Source organism: Pantherophis guttatus, chromosome 5 (genome assembly GCF_059756535.1).
Source record: "Pantherophis guttatus breed Tessera chromosome 5, ASM5975653v1, whole genome shotgun sequence".
In the NCBI taxonomy this organism is placed as follows: domain Eukaryota; kingdom Metazoa; phylum Chordata; class Lepidosauria; order Squamata; family Colubridae; genus Pantherophis; species Pantherophis guttatus.
In genome coordinates this window covers 8,402,543-8,428,708 of record NC_142067.1, presented here as the reverse complement: position 1 = coordinate 8,428,708, position 26,166 = coordinate 8,402,543, and the positions used below count along the sequence as shown (strand labels likewise).

General features: G+C 43.2%; 1 protein-coding gene across 20 annotated transcripts in view; it reads left to right on the top strand.

The window, feature by feature from the left end:
• Positions 1 to 26,166, top strand: part of DLG2 (discs large MAGUK scaffold protein 2) — a 1,136,581-nt gene that overhangs the window by 477,471 nt on the left and 632,944 nt on the right. Inside the window, exon 1 of one of the 20 annotated variants that reach the window (XM_087895802.1) lies at positions 12,481 to 13,110. The exons of 18 other annotated variants lie outside the window; for them this stretch is intronic. In XM_087895802.1, the coding sequence (XP_087751928.1) occupies positions 13,009 to 13,110 (102 nt within the window). In that variant the 5' untranslated portion in view covers positions 12,481 to 13,008. Of the gene's footprint in view, positions 1 to 12,480; positions 13,111 to 26,166 lie in introns of those variants that run through there. One more of the 20 variants, XM_087895811.1, reaches the window with a different exon arrangement.

Sequence of the window (26,166 nt, the reverse complement as noted above, 5' to 3'; positions counted from 1 at the left end):
TGGTAGAAATGTCCATCTGGGTTCAGTTCCAAGTGAGGAGAAAGACACAAGGAAACATGGAGGCTGCTTGGAAAGATGGTTTAATGGTGAACAGGACCACCAAGGGTTTGAAGTCCTGGGTAGCTGATCACATGGAGTGGAGAGTGAGTGTTTTTTATACCCTCCCTTGGGCTTTGACCTTGAGCTTCCTGTTCCTGTGGCAAGGGCATGTATCCTATTGGTTGCAGACTCCCACGTGGAGACATGTTGGTCTGAATTAAGATTGGTTGAACCTTGGGCTGATGTAATATCCCCAGGTGCCATGCGGTGAATTCTGTTGCTAGATGGGTAGAGGGCTAATCCTATTATGTCCTGAGGGTCATGTCTTAATCCCATCAGCCTGGAGCTGAGATCTTTTGTTTTGTAGATAGGCTGGCCTGGGTCCTCAATGGGCACCAAATATCTGCTGGCGACAGGAAGCTGCAGGGAGCTGCTTTGTCTTTAAATGCATGTTTCTCCTTTTCTCATCCAGGGAAATATAATATTCTGCCTTTTAATATTTCCTAGAATATTTCATTCTTCTAGGAGAGGGGTGGGTGCTAACTTTCTTCAATCCGGATAGGATGAGTTCATCTAACTGTCTAAGCCAGAGCTTTAAGACTTGTGGATTTCAACTCACAGACTTGTGAAGTCCACAAGTCTTAAAGCTGCCAAGTTTGGGGACCCCTGGTCTAAGCTATGATGTGTTTGATCATAATTTAATTCCACTTTTTTCATACATATGTCATGAATTTGTATCGCGTTGAATTTGGATCAATTTTGAAAGTTTACCGTAGTGTAAATAAAAAAATTAAGTTGCGTGCTACATAAATAATGTAATGTGTAGTTTGACCCTTAGACGGTTGGCTTCCATAGGCTAGTGAACTACAGTTCCCATAGTGGTTCAGTATTAGTGATGTTGGTTGGGAGCCATTTCTCTAAGGCAGGGCTGTCAAACTCCTGGCCCGTGGGCCTGATGCATCACAAATTGGCCACGCCCATGGGGTTTAATGAAGGGGGGAAAAGTCCCGGTATGTCACATGATGCCGCCGTGATGATGTGAGTGTCAAGTTTCCGAAAGATGCCCTAATTAATTCATGAGCCATGATCCAAACTTCAAAGGAAATATAGTCATTTATTAGGAGCAACATTCCGGCAATACTGGGATGCAGTTAGGGCTGATCCCACGTAGATTTACGTTCCCCTATGACCCTGTCTCTCCCCTCCTCTCTGGCCATGTCATAAATCACATTCTCCAATTACCCACTTTGGCTGGCTGTGAAACCTAACACCCTCCTTCTGATTGTGGTCAGAAAAAAATGTATGGAATTCACTTCAGTTCTCCCTCCCTCCTGCTCATGGCAACTTGAAAGCTTTGCAAATTGACAGTGAGTTTGACACCCCTGCTCTAAGGCAAGGGCCTCCAAACTTGTGAACTTCAACTCCCAGAATTCCTTTAAGGTGATGGCCCCCAAACTTGTGGATTGCAAACTTGTGCAACTTTAAGACTTGTGGACTTCAACTCCCAGAATTCCTCAGCTGGCATGGTTGAGACCCCTATTCTAAGGGCTGAGATTGGTATGCAACAATGGTATTTCAACATTCTCCCATCAAGGTATCAACTCGGAAAGATGGAAGTGAAAAGCTTAGAAAGGTTCTGTGGTGATATATAATTTTTTCAGTCCCGATATCATCAGAAAACTCCATAAAAGTTCCCAGAAGTAATAACATACCTTGTTTTAACCTTGATCAAATAAACCAACTTTAAATTCCTTTCTGTTGCTTCTCATTGTCCTAATCTTTAATTCATTCAAATATTCTTGTAGGATTCTCTTCATTTCTTCTTTGTCCCATCACACAGAGTTCTTCAAGGTTTTAACAAGCCTCTTTTGTAAATACAATAGGAAAAAAAAATACCCAGGTCACTCTCTGGTTTGTCATTTCTATTTCCCTTTTAAATTTTAAAACCTCAATTAGTTTCTTTTGTAGATCCAGTGAAACATCCTTTTCTAAGACATTGTCTTGACCTGTCAGTTATAAATCCACTTTCAATACCATCTCTGCCTTCTCAGATTACATTGTTCTACATCAGTCGTTTCTTCACTAACATAGCAACTAACAGCAATAAGATGACTTTGTATAAATATACAAAAGTATGAAAGCTATTGCTTAACGCATTGTAAGCCGCCCTGAGTCTCCGGAGAAGGGTGGCATATAAATCAAATTAAAAAAAAAAAAATCTTCTGAACATAATCTGTCCATAGAAGCGGACATCAAAATTGACACTGTTGATATCATGACTTCTATTCTCCGATTCCGTTATTCAAAAGTCTCCTTTATATTTTAATTGTTACCAAGTTTTGCAATATTTTACAGGCTTGTAGATCTTTCCTCTACCTAAAAGCATTAGTACCCTCTAATGTCCCGTTTCTAAAATCATGATAAAGTAAGAGATGGGATATGGGTTAAAAAGACAAATCTTTGTAAATTTATAGAGGGTGAGGGGTCACTAAATTTGATTATACCTGTTGTGGTGAGCTAGGGTGGGGCTTTGCTAGCAGCAATGGCTCTTCCTTCCTGAGGATCGGCCCACGGATTTCCACTGCTCTCCTCTCTCTTCTGGATGATTGGCCCAGAATCCTTCAGCCACTTTCATGCCTAAGGTTTGACTAGAACACACAGTCTTAACAACTGTGGCAAGACATGCAAAAATGGGCTAAACCTCACTTAGCAAATGTCTTGCTTAGCCACGGAAATTTTGGGCACAACTGTGGTTGTAAATTCACGGTTACCTGTATTGATCGGTAAAGGTGAAAGGAGAGAGATGTTTTGTTCTGACTTGCGAGGTTCTGTCATTGTAAGCGTGCAATAAAGATAGAACTTAATACTTCTTTTTGTGCGTCTTATCTGGACGATTTCACAAGCTTGACATCCTCTGTACGTTTTTAAACGAAGAATGAAGCCGATTTTATGTGGCTGATGCTATTGCATGGGAGACAGTGGTGGGATTCAAATAATTTAACAACTGGTTCTCTGCCCTAATGACTGGCTGGGTGGGCGTGGCCATGGTGGGCGTGGCCAGGGGTGTGTGACAGGCAGCATTCGGCCTCCTGCACCCCCCTGGGAGCAATAACGGGCCGCGAGGGGGGTACCTCCCCCCCGCTCCATTTTGGGCCTAGTAGACCTCCCTGCAGCCTCCTGGGAGCAAAAGCTGGCTGTGTGGGTGGGTGCACCACACCCCTCTGCCAGGGTGGGTTCTACTTACCTTTACTACTGGTTCGCATCGGGAGCGCACATGCGTACTTGCTTCATGCGCGCGCGCTTCTGCGCATGCACAGATCACCTACGATGACATCTGGGTCGGTGGGCGGAGTCTCCCGCCAGTTTTACTACCGGTTCTTGTGAACCGGTCTGAACCGGGGGCAACTCACCACTGCCCCACGCCCCATTTTGGGCCTCGTAGGCCTCCCTGCACTTACCTGGGAGCCAAAATGAGGCACATGGGGACTCCTTGAAGGGGAGGGGCAGGGAGAGGATGGGAGGGGCCAGCTAGCAATTTACCAACCAGTTTGCCTGAACCGGCTGAATCCCATCACTTATGGGAGAATATCGGAGAAGTGCCTGATATGAGATCTGACTGCTGTCTGTCTTATCTATCTAGTCCTTTAAGAGGTGTTGACCCCACGAGAAAGGGGTTCATCATTATATCATGTCAATGCCAGATGTCCCCACATTTAAGGTAACCCTAGGTGATTTATATTTGTTTGCATTAAATAAGAGCGGCTGGTTGCTTGTAACTATGGAATGGATTGTCATGGAAACCATACTACGTGTTTTTTCTTCTTCTAAATTTACACTAATACATCTTAGGAGGAGGAGGAGAGAAAGAGAGAGAGAGAGAGAGATGGCATTAGTTGACTTTCAAGAGAATTTCTCCCATTAAATAGCTTAATAATTAGGAATAGATACCGAGAGCCCTCCCCTTACAATAGTTTATTTAGTGACCATTCAAAGTTACAATGGCACTGAAAAAAGTGGCTCAGGGCCGTTTTGCACACTGACGACCGTTGCAACATCCCCATGATCATGTGATCAAAATTCAGATGCTTGTGTAACTGGTTCATACTTACGACCACCAGTTGCCGTGTCCCGAGGGAGCTCACGCAATCCCCTTTTGCGACCGTCCGACAAGCAAAGTCAATGGGGAAGCCGGATTCACTTAACAACCGTGTGACTAACATAACCACTGAAGTGAACAACTGTGGCAGGAAAGGTCGTAAAAGTGGAGCAAAGCTCATTTCACAAATGTCTCACGTCCGGGACACTGCAACCATCATAAATTTGATTCAACTGCCAAGCTGTCTGAATTTTTAATCACGTGACCATGGGGATGCGGCAAAAAACAAGTTATAAGCCACTTTTTTCAGTGCCGTGGGAACATCGAACGGTCGCTAAACGAACTGTTGTAAATCAAGGACTACCTGTGTAATCTTTCTAAGGATGTACAAATAGCTAGAAGCTGTTTAGCGGTTTCTAAAGAAGTATGAAGAGCTGGAAGCTGTTTATAAATGGTTTAGGTAGAGTTTTATCTTTTCTTTCTGAGGAGGCTTAATTGTGATGTTCTTTCAGGGGTGGGTTCTAAATTTTTTTACTACCGGTTCTGTGGGTGTGGCTTATTTTGTGGGCATGGCTTGGCAGGGGGAGGTAATGTGATTGGGTGGGCGTGGCCAACTTTTTTTTTTTTTTTTTTTTTTTTACTTTTAAAAGCATTTTTTCTACAACCTTAAGAGGTTGCAAAAAAAAAATGCTTTGAAAAGCCTCTGCTGATCAGGCAACTCAGCTGGGATCGTCAGAGGCTTTTCAAAGCATTTTTTTTTAACCACCTCTTCGGCTGAAGAGGTTGTAGAAAAAATGCTTTGAAAAACCTCTGACGATCCCAGCTGATCCGCGGGATCATCAGAGGCTTTTTTTTTTTTACTTTTAAAAGCATTTTTTCTACAACCTTAAGAGGTTGCAGAAAAAAAATGCTTTGAAAAGCCTCTGCTGATCAGGCAACTCAGCTGGGATCGTCAGAGGCTTTTCAAAGCATTTTTTTTTAACCACCTCTTCGGCTGAAGAGGTTGTAGAAAAAATGCTTTGAAAAACCTCTGACGATCCCAGCTGATCCGCGGGATCATCAGAGGCTTTTTTTTTTTTACTTTTAAAAGCATTTTTTCTACAACCTTAAGAGGTTGCAGAAAAAAAATGCTTTGAAAAGCCTCTGCTGATCAGGCAACTCAGCTGGGATCGTCAGAGGCTTTTCAAAGCATTTTTTTTTTACCACCTCTTCGGCTGAAGAGGTTGTAGAAAAAATGCTTTGAAAAACCTCTTGACGATCCCAGCTGATCCGCGGGATCATCAGAGGCTTTTTTTTTTACTTTTAAAAGCATTTTTTCGGCTGAAGAGGTTGTAGAAAAAATGCTTTTAAAAGTAAAAAAAAAAAAAAAAGCCTCTGATGAGGTGGGCGGGGTAAGTGAGCGGCGACCGGGCCGGGGACCGGTTCAGGGGCGTGGCCAGCCAATGTTATTACTGGTTCTCGGAACTACTACAAATTTTTACTACCGGTTCTTGCGAACTGGTGCGAACCGGGAGCAACCCACCACTGTGTTCTTTGCATTCATATTCCCTTAGTTGGTACCTGTTGTACAGCATTTTCAATCTTTTGGGACAGGGGTAGGTAATATATGTGTTGGAAGCAGTGGTGAAATCCAATTTTTTTTACTACCAGTTCTGTGGTTATGGCTTGGTGGGCGTGGTGTGGCTTGGTGGGCATGACAGGGGAAGGATACTGCAAAATCTCCATTCCCGCCCCACTCCAGGGGAAGGATACTACAAAATCCCCATTCCCTCCCCACTCCTGGGGGAAGGATATTGCAAAATCCCCATTCCCACCCCACTCTGGCGCCAGCCAGAGGTGGTATTTGCTGATTCCGGTAGAATTTCTGCTACCGGTTCTCCAGAACCTGTCAGAACCTGCTGGATTTCACTCCTGGTTGGAAGAAATGTCCATCTGGGTTCAGTTCCAAGTGGGGAGAAAGTCCGGGTCCACGCATGTGCACGGCCTTCCATGCATGTGCTTTACTCATGTGCATGTGGCATACACGCATGCATGCGCCTAAAAAAGTGCCTTAAAAACTGTGATTTCCGCTACCGGTTCGGGTGAACCAGTCCGAACCGGCTGAATACCACCTCTGATCATAGCTAACCTTGTAGGTTTTCTGAGTCAAGCTTGGTTGAACTGTGCTGGGTGATTCAATGAAGGGGCTTTGGGCAATTTCTATTATGGCTGAGGGCTAATCCTACATTTGTTGGATCTTTGGTGAGGGCATTTGCTTATGAATAGACTTAGCCATCTCTTTATCTCTTAAGTGCTGGCATCTGCTGTGGGCTATTGAGGAGGATGAGGGCTATTAAGAGTGAGTCTGCTTCCTGCCTTTAAAAAAACGTGTTTCTCCATTTCTAACCCAGGGAAATATAATATTCTGCCTTTTTAATATTTCCTAGGCTATTTCATTCTTCTAGGAGAGGGGTGGGTGCTAACTTCCTACATATGCAATAATAAATAATGTTGCCACTATTAAAAAGAATAATAGTAACAGTGGTCTAGATGCCTGTCAACTATAATTGGTAGGGATCAAGAATTGTGAATACTCTCCTCCTAACCTTGTCTGAATTTCATAAATCAGAGGCTACAAAGGTCCGGAGTGCCACCTGCTGGGCATATGAAAAAGTGCCTATCGAAGAGAATACAGGTAGTCCTCAACTTACAACAGTTCATTTAGTGACCGTTCAAAGTTACAAAGGTGCCGGAGAAAAGGGGACTTACAACCTTTTTTTAACACTAAACGACCATTGCAGGATCCCCAGGGTCACGTGATCAAAATTCAGAGGGGGAAGCCAGATTCACTAACTAACCTAACTGCAAGTGATTCACTTAACAACATCGGCCAGAAAGGCCATAAACAGGCGCTCAGGGAACTCACTTAACAAATGTGTCACTTAGCAGTATCAATTTTGGGCTCAATTGTGGTGGTAACTCCAGGACTACCTGTACTGTATATCTAGCTCAGGTTTGAACTGTGGAGTCCTTGTTGTTCTCTAAATCTGGTTGTTGACTTCACTGATGACGTTACCCATTTGGGTAATGAAACGTCTGCAGGCAAGCAACAGAATCAGAGAGCACTGAGGACTCCAGATTAAAAAAAAACTGGCTAGAATTTCTGTAAGGTAAAGGTTCCCCTCGCACATATGTGCTAGTCGTTCCCAACTCTAGGGGGCAATGCTCATCTCTGTTTCAAAGCCAAAGAGCCAGCGCTGTCCGAAGACGTCTCCGTGGTCATGTGGCCAGCATGACTCAATGCCAAAGGCGCATGGAACGCTGTTACCTTCCCACCAAAGATGGTCCCTATTTTTCTACTTGCATTTTTACGTGCTTTCGAACTGCTAGGTTGGCAGAAGCTGAGACAAGTAACGGGAGCTCACCCCGTTACGCAGCACTAGGGATTCGAACCGCTGAACTGCCGACCTTTCGATCGACAAGCTCTATGCCTTAGCCACTGAACCACCGCGTCCCTGTTTCTATAGTAGCTGCTTAATCTGAGAGTGTTTGTCCTCCATATTATTACTAAATCAAGTTGGGATGTGAGGAGCTGTAGAAGTCTTTCTTGAGATTGCTTTTGGAGATGGAGCTTGCAACATTCATTTTGATGTTGTGAGATGAGGCCAGAGGTGTTGAAAACTGCAAAACTGATTGAGTTCAGTCTTCAAAGAGTAACAAAATGTTGTAGCCTTGGTTTCCACTTTTCTCCTGCCAAGGAATCAGTAGTCTTCCTTTTTTTTAGAAAAAAAAAATATTTACATTCTAGACATTACATCATTTAGAATAGCAGAGGTGGAAGGGACCTTGGAGGTCTTCTAGTCCAACCCCCTGCTTAGGCAGGAAACGCTACACCACTTCAGACAAATGGTTATCCAACCTCTTCTTAAAATCTTCCAGTGTTGGAACATTCACAACTTCTGGTGGCAAGTCGTTCCACTGATTAATTGTTCTAACTGTCAGGAAATTTCTCCTCAGTTCTAAGTTGCTTCTCTCCTTGATTAGTTTCCATCCATTGCTTCTTCTCCTGCCTTCAGGTGCTTTGGAGAATAGCTTGACTCCCTCTTCTTTGTGGAATTTAGAAAATGACCAAGATAGATGAAATACAGCGATGGGTTCCATCGTAGGAAACTAACATACATTTTTGGCTTTCTGTAAGCATCTTGGATTAGAGCAGATTATTGCTTTGATTCACCAAGACCCATTTAATGGTTTTCCAAGTTTCTTCGTTGTTATGAAGATTAACTACCACAATCCCCTGCATGTTTCCTTAAAAGGAAGTAACACCTATTTAATGGAACTTCTTCCTACTTAATTTCCAGGTTGTGTCACTCATTGCAAGCAGTCATAGACTTACAACAATAAAGGAGCCCAAAATGTATGTTGCTAAGTGAGACAATTGTTAAGTGAGTTGTGCTCCATTTTACGGCCTTTCTTGCCACAGTTGTTAAGTGAGTCGCTATAGCTGTTAAGTTAGCGACGTGGTTGTTAAGTGAATCTGGCTTCCCCGTTGACTTTGCTTGTCGGAAGGATGCAAAAGGGGATCACACGACCCCAAGATACTGCAACCGTCATAAATATGAGTCAGTTGCCAAGTATCTGAATTTTGGTCATTTGACCATAGGGGGGCTGCAACGGTCATAACTGTGAAAACCGGTGGAAAGTCACTTTCTTCAGTGCTGTTGTAACTTTGAATGGTCACTAAATGAACTGTTGTAAGTCAAGGAGAACCAGTATTTATTTATTTTTTAAGAAGACTGCTTATGCAAAAGACATAACTATTATAACAGCCCAAAATATGATATTATTTCATGCACATTTATAGTCGCTTTAAATGTCTTTTTTTTGGGTGAGTTAATTTCTGATAGTTCTTTTATATATATATATGGGGTGTAAATTACACTTAGTAACCAGAGTCCCAAAGGTGCTTTTTGAAGAGGCAAATGGAGTTTCTGATTTTTCTTTGAAGACATTTTGTTTCTCATCCAAGAAGCTTCTTCAGCTTCTTGGGGAGAAGGAGGAGGAAGAGGAGGAGGAGGAGGAGGAGGAGAAGGAGAAGGAGAAGGAGAAGGAGAAGAAGAAGAAGAAGAAGAAGAAGAAGAAGAAGAAGAAGAAGAAGAAGAAGAAGAAGAAGAAGAAGAGGGGGAGGGGAGGAGGAGGAGGAGAGGAGGAGGAGGAGGATGGGAAGAAGAAGAGGAGGAGGAGGGGAAGAAGAAGGAGAAGGAGAAGAAGAAGAAGAAGAAGAAGAAAAAGAAGAAGAAGAAGAAGAAGAAGAAGAAGAAGAAGAAGAAGAAGAAGAAGAAGAAGAAGAAGAAGAGGGGGAGGAGAGGAGGAGGAGAGGGGGAGGGGGGAAGAGGAGGAGAAGAGGAGGAGGAGGAGGATGGGAAGAAGAAGAAGAGAAGGAGGAGGAGGGGAAGAAGAAGGAGAAGAAGAGGAGGAGGAGGAGGAGGAGGAGGAAGTGGGAGACTGAAGAAGCTTCTTGAATGAGAAGCGAAAGGTCTTCAAAGAAAAACCAAAAAGCCCAGTTGCCTCTTGAAAAAGCACCTTTGAGACATCCATGACATGGATGAGTGAAAATCTCCATAGACATTTAGTAACCAGAGGATATGTACCCCAAAATAATGCTTTAATTATCCTTGCAGTCAGAAAACAGGTTGCAGTAATAATTGGCGATGGTCTGGCCGGCCTGTTTTTGTTTTTGTTTTTTGTCTTTTTTTGCAAGCAAGTAAGGAACAAACGGTGCTTTCGTAGCACCTGAGCATGTGCAGTGGCCTCCAAGCCTCACATCCCAGCAGGTGGGGCTTACCATTACCTGCCCCATTTTTACTGCAGATAACTCTGGGAAGAAGGTTCATATCCCTTCTCCCTCAGTATTATGTAAAGTTTTCCTTGCTTCGTCCAGAGTACTACAAATGGTCTTGAGTAAGAGATGCTATCCCTTGTAGGTTAGTCCATTAATAGCATCTCATCACAAACGATGCCAAGATGCTGGAGATGAGGATAAGCAGAAGGATACTTCTGAAACAGGTGAGCTTCTAGATCAGTGTTTCTCAACCTTGGAAGCTTGAAGATGGGTGGACTTCAACTCCCAGAATCCCCCAGCCAGCAGCGCTGGCTGGGGGATTCTGGGAGTTAAAGTCCACCCATCTTCAAGCTTCCAAGGTTGAGAAACACTGTTCTAGATCAAGGAACAGGTGGATCTCCTGGTCTTTTAGCAACTCTGCTTCACGAGCTCCTGGAGAATGAGCCTTCCTGATTATTTTTGTTCCTTACAAATGCCTACTTTGGGGGACCAAATTAAAAAAAAAATCATTTCTCCTTATTTTTCCATTTTTAAAAACAAGATCAGGAGCTGATGAGCAAATTCACTAATAGTTTCCTATTTCATATGACCTGTATTTAGTGGAATTGTACCGATGGATCTTAACTGGAAACGTTTCAGAATGGCTTCAGGCATCCCTTACGTGCTATAGGTAGATCTTGGGGTGCACAGACCTGGGTCCCAGACACCATCTCACCCTGGAGGCTGGGAGCATTAGGCCAAATCCTTCTCTCTCAAGCCAGCCTTCCTTGTAGAGATACAATTAAGAAGGAGATCTCCAAGTAACTTGTATTTTATTACTGTATTTATCTACTCTACCCTGAAACTAGATCTTGTATTTTATTTTTGTGTTATATTTTATATGGTTGTAAGACTAATCAGTTTACCTATCATCCATTTCTGTCTCTCTGTTTCTCTCTGTCTCTATCTATCTATCTATCTATCTATCTATCTATCTGTCTGTCTGTCTGTCTGTCTGCCTGCCTGCCTGCCTGCCTGCCTGCCTGCCTGCCTGCCTGCCTGCTTGCCTATCTATCTATCTATCTATCTATCTATCTATCTATCTATCTATCTATCTATCTATCTATCTATCATCTATCTATCTATCTATCTATCTATCCATCCATCCATCCATCCATCCAGCTAGTTAGCTATCATTATCATCTATCTATGTGCTATTTAGTATACTGTCTTTGGTGTAAGCCACCCAGAGTCCTGGGAGAGTGGACGGCATAGAAATATGACTAATAAATAAATAATAATAATAATCTATCATCTATCTAGCTATCATTTATTTATCATCTATATCTGTCATCTATATCACCTCTATCTATCTCTATCTGTCTGTCTGTCTGTCTGTCTGTCTGTCTGTCTGTCTATCTATCTAGCTATCATTATCATCTAGTTATCTATCCTTTATCTAGTTATTTAACTATCATTTATTTATCACCTATATCTGTCATCTATAAATCATATCTATCTATCTATCTATCTATCTATCTATCTATCTATCTATCTATCTATCTATCATCTATCTATCTATCATTATCTATCATCTATCTAGTTATCTAGCTATCATTTATTTATCATCTATATCTGTCATCTATAAATCACCTCTGTCATCTATCTATCTATCTATCTATCTAGTTATCTATCATCTATCTAGTTATTTAACTATCATTTATTTATCATCTATATCTGTCATCTATAAATCATATCTATCTATCTATCTATCTATCTATCTATCTATCTATCTATCTATCTATCATCATCATCTATTTATTATCTATCTAGTTATCTAGCTATCATTTATTTATCATCTATATCTGTCATCTATAAATCATCTCTATATCTATCTATCTATCTATCTATCTATCTATCTATCTATCTATCTATCTATCCTCTAAAGTAACCTGCTGTGAATTCTTAGAAAAAAAAGAAAGAGCAAAGAGTTTCTTGAACTGAGCTTGCTTTGTTGAAGACTATCTTTCGGGCCAATTGTTCAGAAGTCCCTTGCTCCCTGATCCTAGCCTTTTTCAGGTAGCTTTCCCATCCAAATGCTATTCTCTCGCTTCATTTTAAAGACGGGTCAGCTAAACTTGGCTAGACACCTCCCAATGCAATCAACGCACCATCCTCTGGTAACAACTCTCTGGAGAGATGCTCTCTCTTTCTCCCGCCTCCCTCCCCCCACCCCGCACAGCCCCAGCCTGGCCACCCCCTGAACATTACTTGCAAGAGAGTGGAGTGGTCCCCTGCTTTTCTCTTTCTCCAAGTCAGTTTCTTTGAGCAGGCATTCATCCTTCGCACCGAGAGGAAGCTGCTGCTGTTGCTGCAGACGGGATCCATCCTCCTCCTTATCGTGGGAGGCAGGGAGGAGGCAGGGATGAGGAGGATGTATCTTTCTTGAACGGATCTTCAGAAAAGCTTCGGAGGCTCCACTTTTTTTTTCCCCTCTCCCCCCCCAACCCCCACTCCCCCATCCTTTCCACCATGACCGTGTCTTGCAGCAAGGCACTGGCTGTACACCAAAAGGAGAGCTGCGGTGTTTTCCTTGATCTTTCAGCCCACTCCAAGCTAGCATGACAATCGCGTGTGATTATTTGGAGTAGGCGGGGAGCATCGTTGTACATGTTTAATGTGCATCCACCTGCTACCTTCCTTTTCCATTTTTTTCCCCCTGCTCCGTGCGAAGGGTGGGGGTGAGGAAGTGGGGAAGTGGGAGAGCTTCTTTTTTTTTTTTAATGAGCTCTTCCCTCCCCCCCCCCCACAGTGGAAGAGGGGAACCCCTGACACTTCACGATTAATGCTGCAATGTTGATTCATCTGGAAGGGGATGGTTGAATTGGGGGCACAGGTGGCGAAGAGACGGGAAGACGGCTTGTGACCGAGAAGGCAAAGAGGCACAGAATCCAGCTAGCTGTTGAGCTGAAGATGTTGACTCTCCCTTGTCTGGGTTAGCTGTTGTTTCCACCCCCCCCCAAAAGATCTATCTATATCTCTCCTCGGCTGCTTCAGCTGCAGCCCTCAAGGAATGTGCAGGGTTGTTAACTATTCTGACCGCATTACACCAATGATTTGCCACTGCAAAGTTGCCTGTACGAACAACACGTTGTCATTGATGTTTGGATGTAAGGTAAGGAGACGGAGGGGGGGCTGCCTGCTTCCCAAACTGGCCTCTCTTTGGAAACGGAAACCGGGCCGTGAAGTAACTATGGTTGAGGGTGGGTGGGTGGGTGGGCTGGCTGGTGGATGCCCATGTGTGAAAGGGAGAGAATGAAAAAGAGTTGGATTGAAAAGCAGGGATTTGTCCTGAAGCGGCCGAAGAAATATTTTCTGGGTTGATCCAGAAATTAGTACGAAGGCAGATAGAGAGAATTGCATCTTCTTCTTCCAAGTATGTAAGTCCTTCTGGAGGAAGGACTTAACATCCTTGATTAACAAAACCGAAGGCAGCTGGGCAGCTATTTCGGTATTGTGAGTTTGACATGGGTGCTTGTTCTCCTAACCCCCTTCTACCCCCAAAGGGAAAGGAGCAGGACGAGATCTCCTTGTCTCCTCGGATTTAATCCTGGTGGTTGTTAATTAGATGAGAAATGCTGGCCAATGCACTCTTGTGCATACCTTTGATATCTTTAAAAAAAAAAAAAAAAGACAGCCAAGTAAGTAGCAAGACTGGGGGAATCATTAAAGGAAATCATTAAATCATTAAACCCCAAAGGCTTGGAAAAGTACAGAATTTGGCAGAAGTCTCGTGGAGTGACAGTTCTGAATTTTTAAGTGTATAGGAAGACAGTCAAGAGACGGCCGACTTTTCCAGATAAGGCCGATCGGCAAGATCGAAAGCTGCCACATTTCTGTCTATACAATCAAATGCCTTTTTTCCTCTTACCCACGATGGAAGCAATGTTGGGAAAAGCAAAATGAAACTTTTCTTCATGTCTTAATTTTCCCCCCCGTAATGTAAACTATGGAAGCCTGGCAGGATGTTCTGTTTTCCCCCGTTTGGATCATGGAAGATCTTTGGATGGGCGATGGCTTTGGGTTACCTAATTCAGAATAAAGTGATATTTAGAAGGCGACTTTCGGGAGCTGTCAAGATTTCAGGGCAGGGAATGTGACGACGAGGTAGTCATTTCGTTTAGTTGTTTTGGGTAAATTGTTTCTGTATAAAGGTGTTCGCTTTTCATATTTGTAGTAGGTATAAATGTGATAAAAGCTGGTAGGATAATATTGGAAGTAGTGACTTCTGGCCATATTTGTAAATTAGCAGATGGACTTTAGATTTAACTGCCGGTCTTCTAATTTACCGTTCTTGAAGCTTAAAAGTTAACATAGAAAATAAAAAGAAAGAGCAGTTGAAAATGGCTATAAAAACATGTTAAGTGCATTTTTCCCCTTTAATTTGCAACTCTCTCTCTCAGTGAACCTGACAATCAATTTGGTTATTATCATAATCTTTACTTTCTTTGCATTATTTCTGTCCAGCAAGTATGGAACTGAAATAAATTAAGAGAGAACATTCCAGTTGTTTTATCAAAAAGTGGTCAGTGACATGTAACACATTTATCATTTATCATTACTATTATTATTATTATTATTATTATTATTATTTATTATTATTATTATTATTATTATTATTATTATTATTATTATTATTAAAGATTTAATTTACAATTCAACTCGTAGTCTGGAACTGGTAAATGATTATTATTTAAGATTTAATCTTCAATTGGATTCACAGTCTGGGACTGGTAAAAACTTAACAGTTCAAGTCCTAACCAAGGTTCTAAGAGCTGTTAGGGAACGTTTGAGTATATAGGCAGTTCTGAGTAAGGTGGTTGTTTGCAAAGTCAGTATATTCAGGTCTGATAAGTTGAAAATTTCCATGTATCCAGGCAGCCCTTTGGGTATTGCTCCAAGAGTTCCTATTACTATTGGTACAACCATTGATTTCTTCCTCCACAATTGGTCAACTTCAGTTTGCAAATCATTGTTGTTGTTGTTGTTGTTGTTGTTGTTGTTGTTGTTGTTATTATTATTATTATTATTATTATTATTATTATTATTATTATTAAGAATAGCTCGAAGGTATATGCCATTCCATGAAAAGAAACCATCATATGAAAAGGAAACAGAAAGGCAAACACTCAAAGCACGAAGCATTTCACTGTAACAACTAATGTTCTGTACAACAGAATTTTTGCAGGAAATGTTTGCAACTCGATAAATTAGAATTTCAACTTTCAGGACCCTTCCAACTGTAAGCATTTATTTGGAGGGCAGATTTGAAGTGGAATACTGTAGGAGATAAGCAGTATGTTATCTACTAATTGAAGGGATGTGGTGGCTCAGTGGTTAAGATGCTGAGCTTGTTGATTGAAAGGTCAGCAGTTCAGCAGTTCAAATCCCTAGTGCCGCATAACAGGATAAGCTCCTGTTCCTTTTCCCAGTAAATCATGCTGGTCGTAAAGCAGATCACCATGTGATTGACATGAAATTCAAATCTGTTTTGTGGTGGTCATAAAATGACCATGGCAGTTGTTAAGCGAACCCACTGTTTAATATGGGTTGGGTTTTGGTGGAAATCGGAAATATATGCCAGTTTCTGGAAGAAATTTCATCTTCAATTGTGGTCACATGACCACATAATATTGCAAACAACCCGTAAGTGTGAGCTGGTTGACAAGCTCACTTGATCATGGAGGAGGGGCAGAGACTTGAAATCGGGTTGTAAGTGGCTTCCTTGGGGTCCATCATAACTTCAAACGGTTATAAGTCAAGGACTAGCTAAAATGTCTATCATACAGGTAGTTCTTGATTTACAACCACAATTGAGCCCAAAATTTCAGTTGCTAAGAAAGACAGTAACTTTTGCCTTGCCCTTGTGTCTCGCCACAGTTGTTAAGCGAATCTCTGCAGAGATGCTGCAATGGTCATAAGTCTGAAAATTGGTCATAAGTCACTTTTTCCAGTGCTGTGGCAACTTCAAACGGTCACTAAAGGAACAGTGGTAAATACAGGACTACCTGTATAGGGATAAATTTATTATTAACCTCATTTAATAATCCCATTTTATTCAAGAAAATGGGAAGTGGGGTACACACTTTTGAAAGGCAGCTACAAAAGCTACAGATTCGATTCCATCAAAGTTCCTTCGACAGGAAGTTTGAAAAAGAGGGAGTCATCCCAACACCAAGAAACTGAGAATTGCTCTATAAGGTCACACATGCCGTACAAATCAAGCTTCTATGTTTTTATTTTCCTCCGTCGGTATTGCTTATTTCTACCCAAAAATCACTTCTCTTCTTTATTTATTTATTTTATTTATTTATTTATTATTATATTTCTATACCGCCTTTCTCCCGTAGGACTCAAGGCGGTGTACAGTCAAGAAAAATATAGACACACAAACATCATAAAATTGCTAATTAAAATTATTACTTAGTTTGGTCAATTAAATAAAACCCAGAATTAGATAACATTTAAAAAATCATTCACATGTGTTCGTATGCTTAGCCCCGCCTGTTGGAACATCAGGGTCTTGAGGGCACGGCGGAAAGCACGGAGATCAGGGATATTCCGTATCTCCGGGGGCAGTTCATTCCAAAGGGTTGGAGCCCCCACAGAGAAGGCCCTCCCCCTGGGAGTCGCCAGTCGGCATAATTTGACTGACGGTACCCTGAGTAGTCCCTCCCTGTGAGAACGAACTGGTCGGTTCAACAAGCCAGAGCCAAATTGTTCTCTGGATAGATGACTGTGAATGGATAAGTCCTCCTCTTTGCTTTTGTAGTTATTCTCTCTAGGTTTATCCTGGTCCTTTTTCCAAAGAGCACAGAGTACAGGTAGTCCTCGGCTTACAAAATTTGGATACTTAGCAATTGGCAGGTATTTAGGATGGTTGCAGTCAAGGGTGGGGATTCAGCCGGTTCGTATCGGTTCAGGCTAACTGGTAGTTGTGACCTCTGGAGACCCATCCCGGCGCTATGCTGTCCTGTTTAGCTGCGTTTTTTAAGCCGTGTGCACGCGTGCAAGTGCGTGCGCGAGTAAAGTGCATGTTCAGGAGGCTGTGCGCATCCATGGAAGGCGCGTGCCGCGCTCACATTTTTGGTGCTGGGGCCAACCGGTTGTTAAATTATGTGAAGCCCACCTCTGTTTGCAATGTCCGCTGGTCACGTGATCAAACTTTTGCAGCTTTCTGATCAGCAAAATCGATGGGGCTCCCCTTGAGGTGCACCCGGAGGCTCCAGCTGGTGCAGAATGCGGCTGCGCGGGGGATTATGGGAGTGAGAGGGCGCTCCCATGTGACACCTCTCCTGCGTGAGCTGCATTGGCTCCCGGTGGACTTCCGGGTGCGCTTCAAGGTATTGGTTACCACCTTTAAAGCGCTCCATGGCATCGGACCTGGGTATTTGCGGGACCGCCTTCTGCCGCCGATAGCCTCCCACCGACCAGTACGCTCCCACAGAGAGGGACTCCTCAGGGTGCCGTTAGCTAGGCAGTGTCGGCTGGCGACCCCCAGGGGGAGGGCCTTCTCTGTGGCAGCACCTGCCCTCTGGAACGATTTGCCCCTGGAGATACGGAGGATATCAGATCTCCGGGCTTTTCGCCGCGCCCTAAAAACTTTTCTCTTCCATCAGGCAGGGCAGACGTGAACCCCCACCCCCCCCACCGTTTTTGAGATATTAGATTTTTAATTGTTTAATGGGTTTTAGTTGTAAGGTTCTTAATTTTTCGGCCAAAGGATATAATTCTTTTAAATTTTTAACTTTGGTATTGGATGTTTTTTACTTGGCTGTGCACCGCCCTGAGTCCACCAGGAGAAGGGCGGCATACAAATTTAAATAAAATAAATAAATAAATAAATAAATAAATTCGCCTCACAACCAAGTTATCAACTTAACAAGTGCAGTGATTCGCTTAAGAAGCGGGCCAAGAAAGGTCGCAAAATGCAACAAAGCTCACTTAACGGCCGTCTCGCTTAGCAAAAGAAATTTTGGACTCAGTTGTGGTCGTAAATCAAGGACTAACTGTTAACCTGCCTAATTTCTTGCAAAGTCCTGGAAGAGTGTTTAGGCTGAGAAGCGTTGGCCCGTTGTTTCCATGGTTTCTTGAAATCCATCTCCATTCCGGGTAACTACATAGATGCTCACAGTTAGGGCAACATTTTTACATTAAGTGGTTTTGCCATTGCCTTCTTTCTAGGGCCTGAAAGAGAGTGACTGGCCCAAAGTTATCCAGCTGACTACAGTGCCTAAGGCAGGATGAGAAGTCACAGTGCTTTTCCTCACCATGTACATCTATATGTTTCAAAACCCGTCACTACCGGTTCGCTCATGGGTGCTGCATGCTTGCGTGTGCGCACACGCATGTGCAGAAGCATCTGAGCGGGTGGGTGGAGCCTCCCACTGCGTCTGCTACTGGTTTGCCCAATCCGGGACGAACTGGTAGCAACCCACGAGTGCTATACATCCGAACTACACTGTGTTGTTTCTCTGTGTCATATAATATACGTGGGTATATGCATAATTTTGTATTTATTTATTTATTCTGTCATGGTTACGTAGTGAATTTTGGAGGTGATGACCCTTTGAGAGCTGTATGCATCGAAATTTCATTTTAATGTATGTTGATTAGTGCACATTCAATGTGACAATGAAGTTTTCTGTTCTATTCTATTCTATTCTATTCTATTCTGCTCTGCTCTGCTCTGCTCTGCTCTGCTCTGCTCTGCTCTGCTCTGCTCTGCTCTGCTCTTCTCTTCTCTACTCTACTCTACTCTACTCTACTCTACTCTACTCTACTCTACTCTACTCCACTCCACTCCACTCCACTCCACTCCACTCCACTCCACTACACTACACTACACTACACTTTACACTACTCTACTCTACTCTACTCTACTCTACTCTACTCTACTCTACTCTACTCTACTCTACTCTACTCTACTCTACTCTACTCCACTCCACTCCACTCCACTCCACTACACTACACTACACTACACTACACTACACTACACTTTACACTAGTCTACTCTACTTACTCTACTTTATGCTATTCCTCTTCCTCGTCTTCTTTCTGCTCTGATTGTATCCTATCCTATCCTATCCTATCCTATCCTATCCTATCCTATCCTATCCTATCCTATCCTATCCTATCCTATCCTATCCTATCCACTATACTGATGGAGAATCTCCATAGACACATAATGGGGCAGATAAGGGAAGTGTAAGTAGATGCTTTGCCAAGTGGCTTGTCCTTTGGCCTGGTTGAAGATTCAGAGACATTCTGTCCCTCTCTGACCTTTCATTAGGACTATGTCTGAAAATGGTTCTAGTCCTAAGAGTGTTGAGAAATGGCCTGGGGGTAGGAATGGAGGCGAGGGTCCTCAAGGTGCAAAGCAGAAGAAAATGACGGAGGATGCATGAACTATAGGTAATCCTTGACTTACAACAGTTCATTTAATGACTGTTCAAAGTTACTGTGGCACTGAAAAAAATGGCACTTATGACACTGACAACCATTGCACCATCCTCATGGTCATGTGATCAAAATTCAGACGCTTGGCAAATGACTCATATTTATGACGGCTGCCGTATTCCGGGGTCACGGGATCCCTTTTTGCGACCTTTTGACAAACACAGTCAACGGGGGAGCCAGATTCACTTAACAACCACGTCGCTAACATAACAGCTATAGTGATTCACTTAACAACTGTGGCAAGAAAGGTCGTAAAATGGGACACAGCTCCCTTAACAAGTGTCGCGCTTAGCAACAGAAATGTTGAGCTCCGTTGTGGCGGTTCCTTCAAGGACTACTTGCATATTCATTTCAATTCTGCGCGAGTAATGCAATACTGGCAGGCAGTCCTGTTCTGTACCCAGACGTAGTCCATAAAGAATAGGTGAAATAAGGTGAAAATGATGACTTCGTGAAATCTCTCATTTGCAGAAGCAGCAAAAAAATGAAAAAAAATATGCTGAGACTTGAGAAAGCGTGCAGAGAAGAGTAATAAAGATGACAAAGGGCTAAATTGTATGATGAAAGGTTGAGGGACGTAAGGTATGTCTAGTCTATCAAAGAGAAGGCTCGTAGGGGATTCACTCAATGGCGGGTTTCACATTATGTTACTGCGAGCTCCCAGTTCATGTGTATGCCTGCCTTTCGCGCATGCGCCCGGCTTCTGTGCATGCGCTTTGCTCACACGTGTGCCTTTCATGCATGCGCCCGGCCTCAAAATCGTGCCTAAATACAATGGCATAGAGCTGGGGCGGATGGGCAGGTGCACGGTTTGGACGAACCGATCCGAACCGGCTGAATACCACCTCTGGATATAATGACTGTCTTCCAGTGCTTGAGGTCCTATCATAGAGAAGAGGGGGTTGACTTATTCTCCAAAGCAACAGAAACAGGACAAGAAGTAATGGGTAGAAGATCATTAAAGAGATCCTAGAAGTAAGGAGAGATTTTCTGCCAGTGAGAACAATTAATCAGTGGAACAAGCTGCCTCCTGGAGTTATGGGTGCTCCATCAGTGGAGGTTTTCAAAAATAGACTGGACAGTCATTTGACTGAGATGGTATAAGGCAGTGATAGCGAAACTTTTCAGCACCGAGTGCCCAAACTGGAATGTGAGAACGTGCCCAAACTGGAGCACCGGAAACTCGAAGATCAGCTGGCTGGTGTGCATGCATGCGCCGGCCACCTGGTCTTCTAGTTTCCGCGCCAGCCAGCTGGTCTTCGCGGGTGTCGGAGCCCCGGAAACCCAAAGACCAGCTGGTTTTCAGGTTTTTGGGGCTCGGGCACACGCGAAGATCAGCTGGCCAGTGTGCATGCGTGCATCGGCCACCTGGTCTTCCAGTTTCCGCGTCAGCCAGCTGATCTTCACTGGTGTCAGAGCCCTGGAAACCCAAAAACCAGCTGGTTTTCAGGTTTTTGGGGTTCCGGCACACGCGAAGATCAGCTGGCCAGCGTGCATGCGTGCACCGGAAACCGAAGAGCAGCTGGCGATGGTGCACGTGCCCAGAGAGAGGGCTCTGCGTGCCACCTGTGGCACGTGTGCCATATGTTTGCCACCATGGGTGTAAGGTTTCCCGCCTTGAGCAGGGGGTTAAACTAGAAGGCCACTGAGCTGCCTTCCAATCCTATGTTTCTATAGCAATAGCACTTAGACTTATATACCGCTTCACAGTGCTTTTACAGCCCTTTCTAAGTGGTTTACAGAGTCAGTATATTAGCCCCAACAATCTGGATCCTCATTTTATCGACCTTGGAAGAATGGAATTCTGAGTCAACCTTGAGCCGGTCAGGATCAAACTCCTGGCAGTCAGCAGAATTAGCCTGCTAAAAAGGGAAGGGAAGGGAAGGGAAGGAAAAAGGGAAGGGAAGGGAAGGGAAGGGAAGGGAAGGAAAAAGGGAAGGGAAGGAAAGGAAAGGAAAAAGGGAAGGGAAGGGAAGGGAAGGAAAAAGGGAAAGGAAGGGAAGGGAAGGGAAGGGAAGGAAAGGAAAGGAAAGGAAAGGAAAGGAAAGGAAAAAAGGGAAGGGAAGGGAAGGAAAGGAAAAAAGGGAAGGGAAGGGAAGGGAAGGGAAGGAAAGGAAAGGAAAGGAAAGGAAAAAAGGGAAGGGAAGGGAAGGGAAGGAAAGGAAAAAGGGAAGGGAAGGGAAGGGAAGGAAAGGAAAGGAAAGGAAAGGAAAGGAAAGGAAAGGAAAGGAAAGGAAAGGAAAGGAAAGGAAAGATCCAGCAAATGACTTTCCGACAGCAAGATAACAGGTGTTTTCTTTTGCGAGAACCTTCAATGGTGACTTAACAGGTTTGCTGTCTGCATCAGATAATTACGCAGGAGGCAATAGACTTGTTCTTTTGTAGTCTGAACGAGTGAAACGTATGCCGTTTCGACGTGACGCCAAGCGAGAGCTCTGTAATGCTATGAATCATTTGGTTGAGCAATGGGCTAGCTCCAGCAGCCGATGGGCTCGTCTTCCCTTGGAGATACTTCCACAGAAATTACAGACCCTTTAAAACAACGAATGGTTTGGATGAAGAGTCTCTTTAAAGTCCTCTGGAGTCCGTTCTGCACTATTGTTCAAGACGTGTGGCTTACACAGGACCGCAATGACAATAGCAAAAAAGAAAAAAGAAAAAAAAAGAAAAAACCATCAGCAAAGTTAGCTGCCTTACCTAAGCAATGTCCTTGCAAGTGATGTAGAACTGCTTCAGTAATTCCCTACTTTGTTACTTGCTCCATTTGCTAGCTCCTTTTTTTTTAAATCTCCCAGCTGTCTCTTCAATCCTTTTTTCCCCCCTCCGAGTTGTTTTTCTCCCCAGCCCAACTTCTACATCAAGAGAAAAGGTAATTAATTTCCCAAGAAAAGCAAAGAAAACAAAGTGGTTTTTTTTTTCCCCTTTCTTTCTTACATTCATTGTTGACCTTTTCCCAATCTGGCACCTTCTTGTTGTGTCGGATTTCATTTCCCATAGTTCCCAGCCAAAGATAGTTGAAAATTGTGGAACTGAAGTTTCATGTAGGAGATGGGGGTGGAGTCAAGAGAGGAATCAGCCTGGTATCATTAGGTTCTCATAAGCAGTCTAAGTCCAACTTCTCTTGAATTCCAATAACTCTCATCTAGTGCAGATTTAGTGTTGTAAATTAGTTGACTATTTATTTATTTATTTTATTTAATTTATATACCGCCCTTCTCCCGAAGGACTCAGGGCAGTGAACAGCCATAATAAAAACAATGTACAAAATAGAATTTAAAAGCAGATTAAAATAATTAAATCATAGGCCAAATTTAAAACTCTCATTTTAAAACCAATTTTAAAACCCCCATTAAAACCAAATTAAAATCATTTATCCCATCAGAGCGGCTTGCTGGAATAACAGGGTCTTCACTGCGGAAGGCTTTGTATGTCCGGGGGTAATTCATTCCAGCGGGCAGGGGCCCCCACAGAGAAGGCTCTCCTCCTGGGGGTCGCCAGTCTACATTGTTTGGCTGACGGCACCCTGAGGAGGCCCTCTCTGTGTGAGCGTACCGGTCGGTGGGAGGCAGTCGGTGGCAGAATGCGGTCTTGTAGATAGCCAGGTCTTAAGCCATGACTAGATTCTTGGATACAGGCCAGAGGTGGGTTTCACATAATTTTACCACTGGTTCGCCGTGCACCGAAAATGTGAGTGTGTGCCTTCCTTGCATGCGTACGGCCTTCTGTGCATACACTTTGCTCGCGCGTACCGTGTGCATGCATGCATGCTCGCGGCTTAGAAAACATAGCTAAATAGGACGGCATAGCACCAGGGTGGGTGGGCAGGTCGCCACTACCGGTTCGCCTGAACCAATCCAAACCGGCTGAATACCACCAATGATATAGGCCTGAGCTTAACTGGAACTCATTGTGTGGTTCTGATTTCTTTGTGCCTGACACTTAACAGAACAACAGAGTTGGAAGAGATCTTGGAGATCTTCTAGTCCAGGGGTCTGCAAGCTTAAATACTCAAAGAGCCTTTTGGACCCATTTCCCACAGAAAAGAAAATACCGGGAGCCACAAAACTCTTCCTGTGCCTGACTATTTCTTGAGCGGCCACAAAACTAGCATATGTAGTTGAATTAAATGTTCTGTTTTCTCCTGAAACTTTTATTTATCCATGGTTGACCTACCGGGCCTTGAAAAGCTCAATAAATTGCGTGCTGGCGGGTGTTGCACATGGGTGGTTGTGAGGCATATTTTGAGTGACGGAGCCACAGCAGAGGGGTGAAAGAGCCACATGCAGCTCCAGAGCTGCAGGTTGCTGACCCCTGTTTTAGTCCAACTCCCTGCTCAAGCAGGAAATCCTACCATTCAAATAAGCGGCTGTCACTTACCTGGCATTATCTGTGATTTTCAAAACAGACTGTATCGTTGGGCAAACGTCTTTGTGGTTCATTCAAGGTCACCGTCACTAGGTTTCCTATCACATATTAGTTAGAAGTTCTGAAAATGTCTTCTGCTGAGCATTCATTGTACAGGTGGACCTCGACTTACAACTGTTCATTCATCAACCGTTCTAAGTTACAACAACACTGAAAGAGGTAATTTACAACTTGCGATCAGAATTTGGATTTTTGGCCACCGGCATATATCTACAATCGTTGCAGTGTCCCAGAGTCATGTGATCACCATTTGCTATTGTAGGAAGAAAAATCTGGTCCGGTAACAAGCCGGGAGAAAGGCGCTGGAAATAAAATGGAGGAGAGAAGGTTTATTTGGTTTCTATAAACTTCATGACAGCAGCGATGTTTCTGGGGTGGCTGACAAAATGGCTGAGTGAATGAATGGATCTTTATAGGGTTCTGGAATTTCGTGATTGAGATGCTCCAGGGGATTGTGCAGTGTAGTGAGCCTTGTGTCTTTTACTATTCTAATGGTTGTGGGTAAATCCTATGATGTCCTAAACGTTTTGTCCTTAGAATTTGTGTGGGGGAATGTAAATTTTAGGAGTCTTTGTTTTTCTACTTTTAATCTCTTTTGGAGGAGCTGGGTTGAAGGTGTTGTCAGAGCTCCGACAGATGCCCTAATTAAATCATGAGCCTCGAGCCAAGCTTCAAAATAAATTCAGTTATTTATTAGGAGCTTCATGTCAGCACATTCCCAAGTGAAGCCAGCTCTGACCCCACGTAATTTATGCCCCAATCATGACCCTGTTCCCCCCCTCCCCCCAGGGTGTGTCATCAACCACATTCGTCAACAGAGCAATTTCGTGGGTTGTAGAGATCACTCCCCTCCAGCTGCTGTGGGTAACCCTGGCAGACAGCCTTGATAGAGATAATGTGCATCTGTCTTTGGCTGCTGTGCTGTTTCGTCGGTTTCCCATCCCCCTTCCCTATGGCAACTCGAGAGCAGGCCAGGGATGCTTTGCGAGTTAACAGGTGTTTTGTTTATGAATAGGCTGGCCTGGATTTCTTAATGGGCACAAAATATCCATCTCTAAAGACTTCAAGCATCTACTGGAGGCTGTTTCCTATAGCAGGAAGACTGGGGCTGCTTTCTGCCTTTAAGCGCAAGTTTCTCCATTTCTCCTTTGGGAAAATATTCTATCTTCCCTCTTTTTAATATTAAGAATAAAGAATATTTTAATGGGAGGGGGGCTTCCTACAATATCTTCCCATTGGGTTTCTGACAACCATAGTCAATGGGAGAAGCTGAGTTTGCTTAATGACAATGTGACTAACAATTGCAGTGATTTGCTTAATAACAATGATGGTTAAAAACATTGTAAAATTGAGCGGGACTCTCTTAACAGCCACCTTGCTTATCAGCAAAAATTCTAGTCCCAATTGTGGTTTTAAGTCAAGGACTGCTAGTAAAGAGAAAAATAGATTATAAAAATAATGCATAAACTTTAAAGTTGGAAGAATATTGGGGATAATTGGCTGTATGTCTAGCAAATGGAATGGTTCTCTTCTACAGATGGTGTTTTAATGGTTTTAAACAGTTTTATTTTTAAATGTCTGTAATGATTTCTATTGTTGTTTTGGGATTGTTTTTGTACTTGGGTCGGGGAGGATTTTTAACCTTCTAAGTCAGGGGGTCCAAACATGGCAACTTTTAAGATTTGGGGACTTCAACTCTCAGAATTCCTTAGCCAGCCATGCTGGTTGGGGAATTCTGGGAGTTGAAGCCCACAAGTCTTAAAGTTGCCAAGTTTGGAAACTCCTGTTGTAAGCCATCTAGAATCACAGCAATGAGGCAGGTGGCCAGATAAATTTAATGAGATAGATAGATAGATAGATAGATAGATAGATAGATAGATAGATAGATGGATGGATGGATGGATGGATGGACGGACGGACGGACGGACGGACGGACGGACGGACGGACGGATGGATGATAGATAGATAGATAGATAGATAGATAGATAGACAGACAGACAGACAGACAGACAGACATATGGATGATAGATAGATAGATAGATAGATAGATAGATAGATAGATAGATAGATAGATAGATAAATACAGTAGCTAGCTAGATAGATAGATACGGAAGGACAGACAGATGATAGATAGATAGATTGATAGATAGATAGATAGATAGATAGACAGACAGACAGACAGACAGACAGACAGACAGACAGACAGACAGTAGGCAGACATATGGATGATAGATAGATAGATAGATAGATAGATAGATAGATAGATAGATAGATAGATAGATAGATA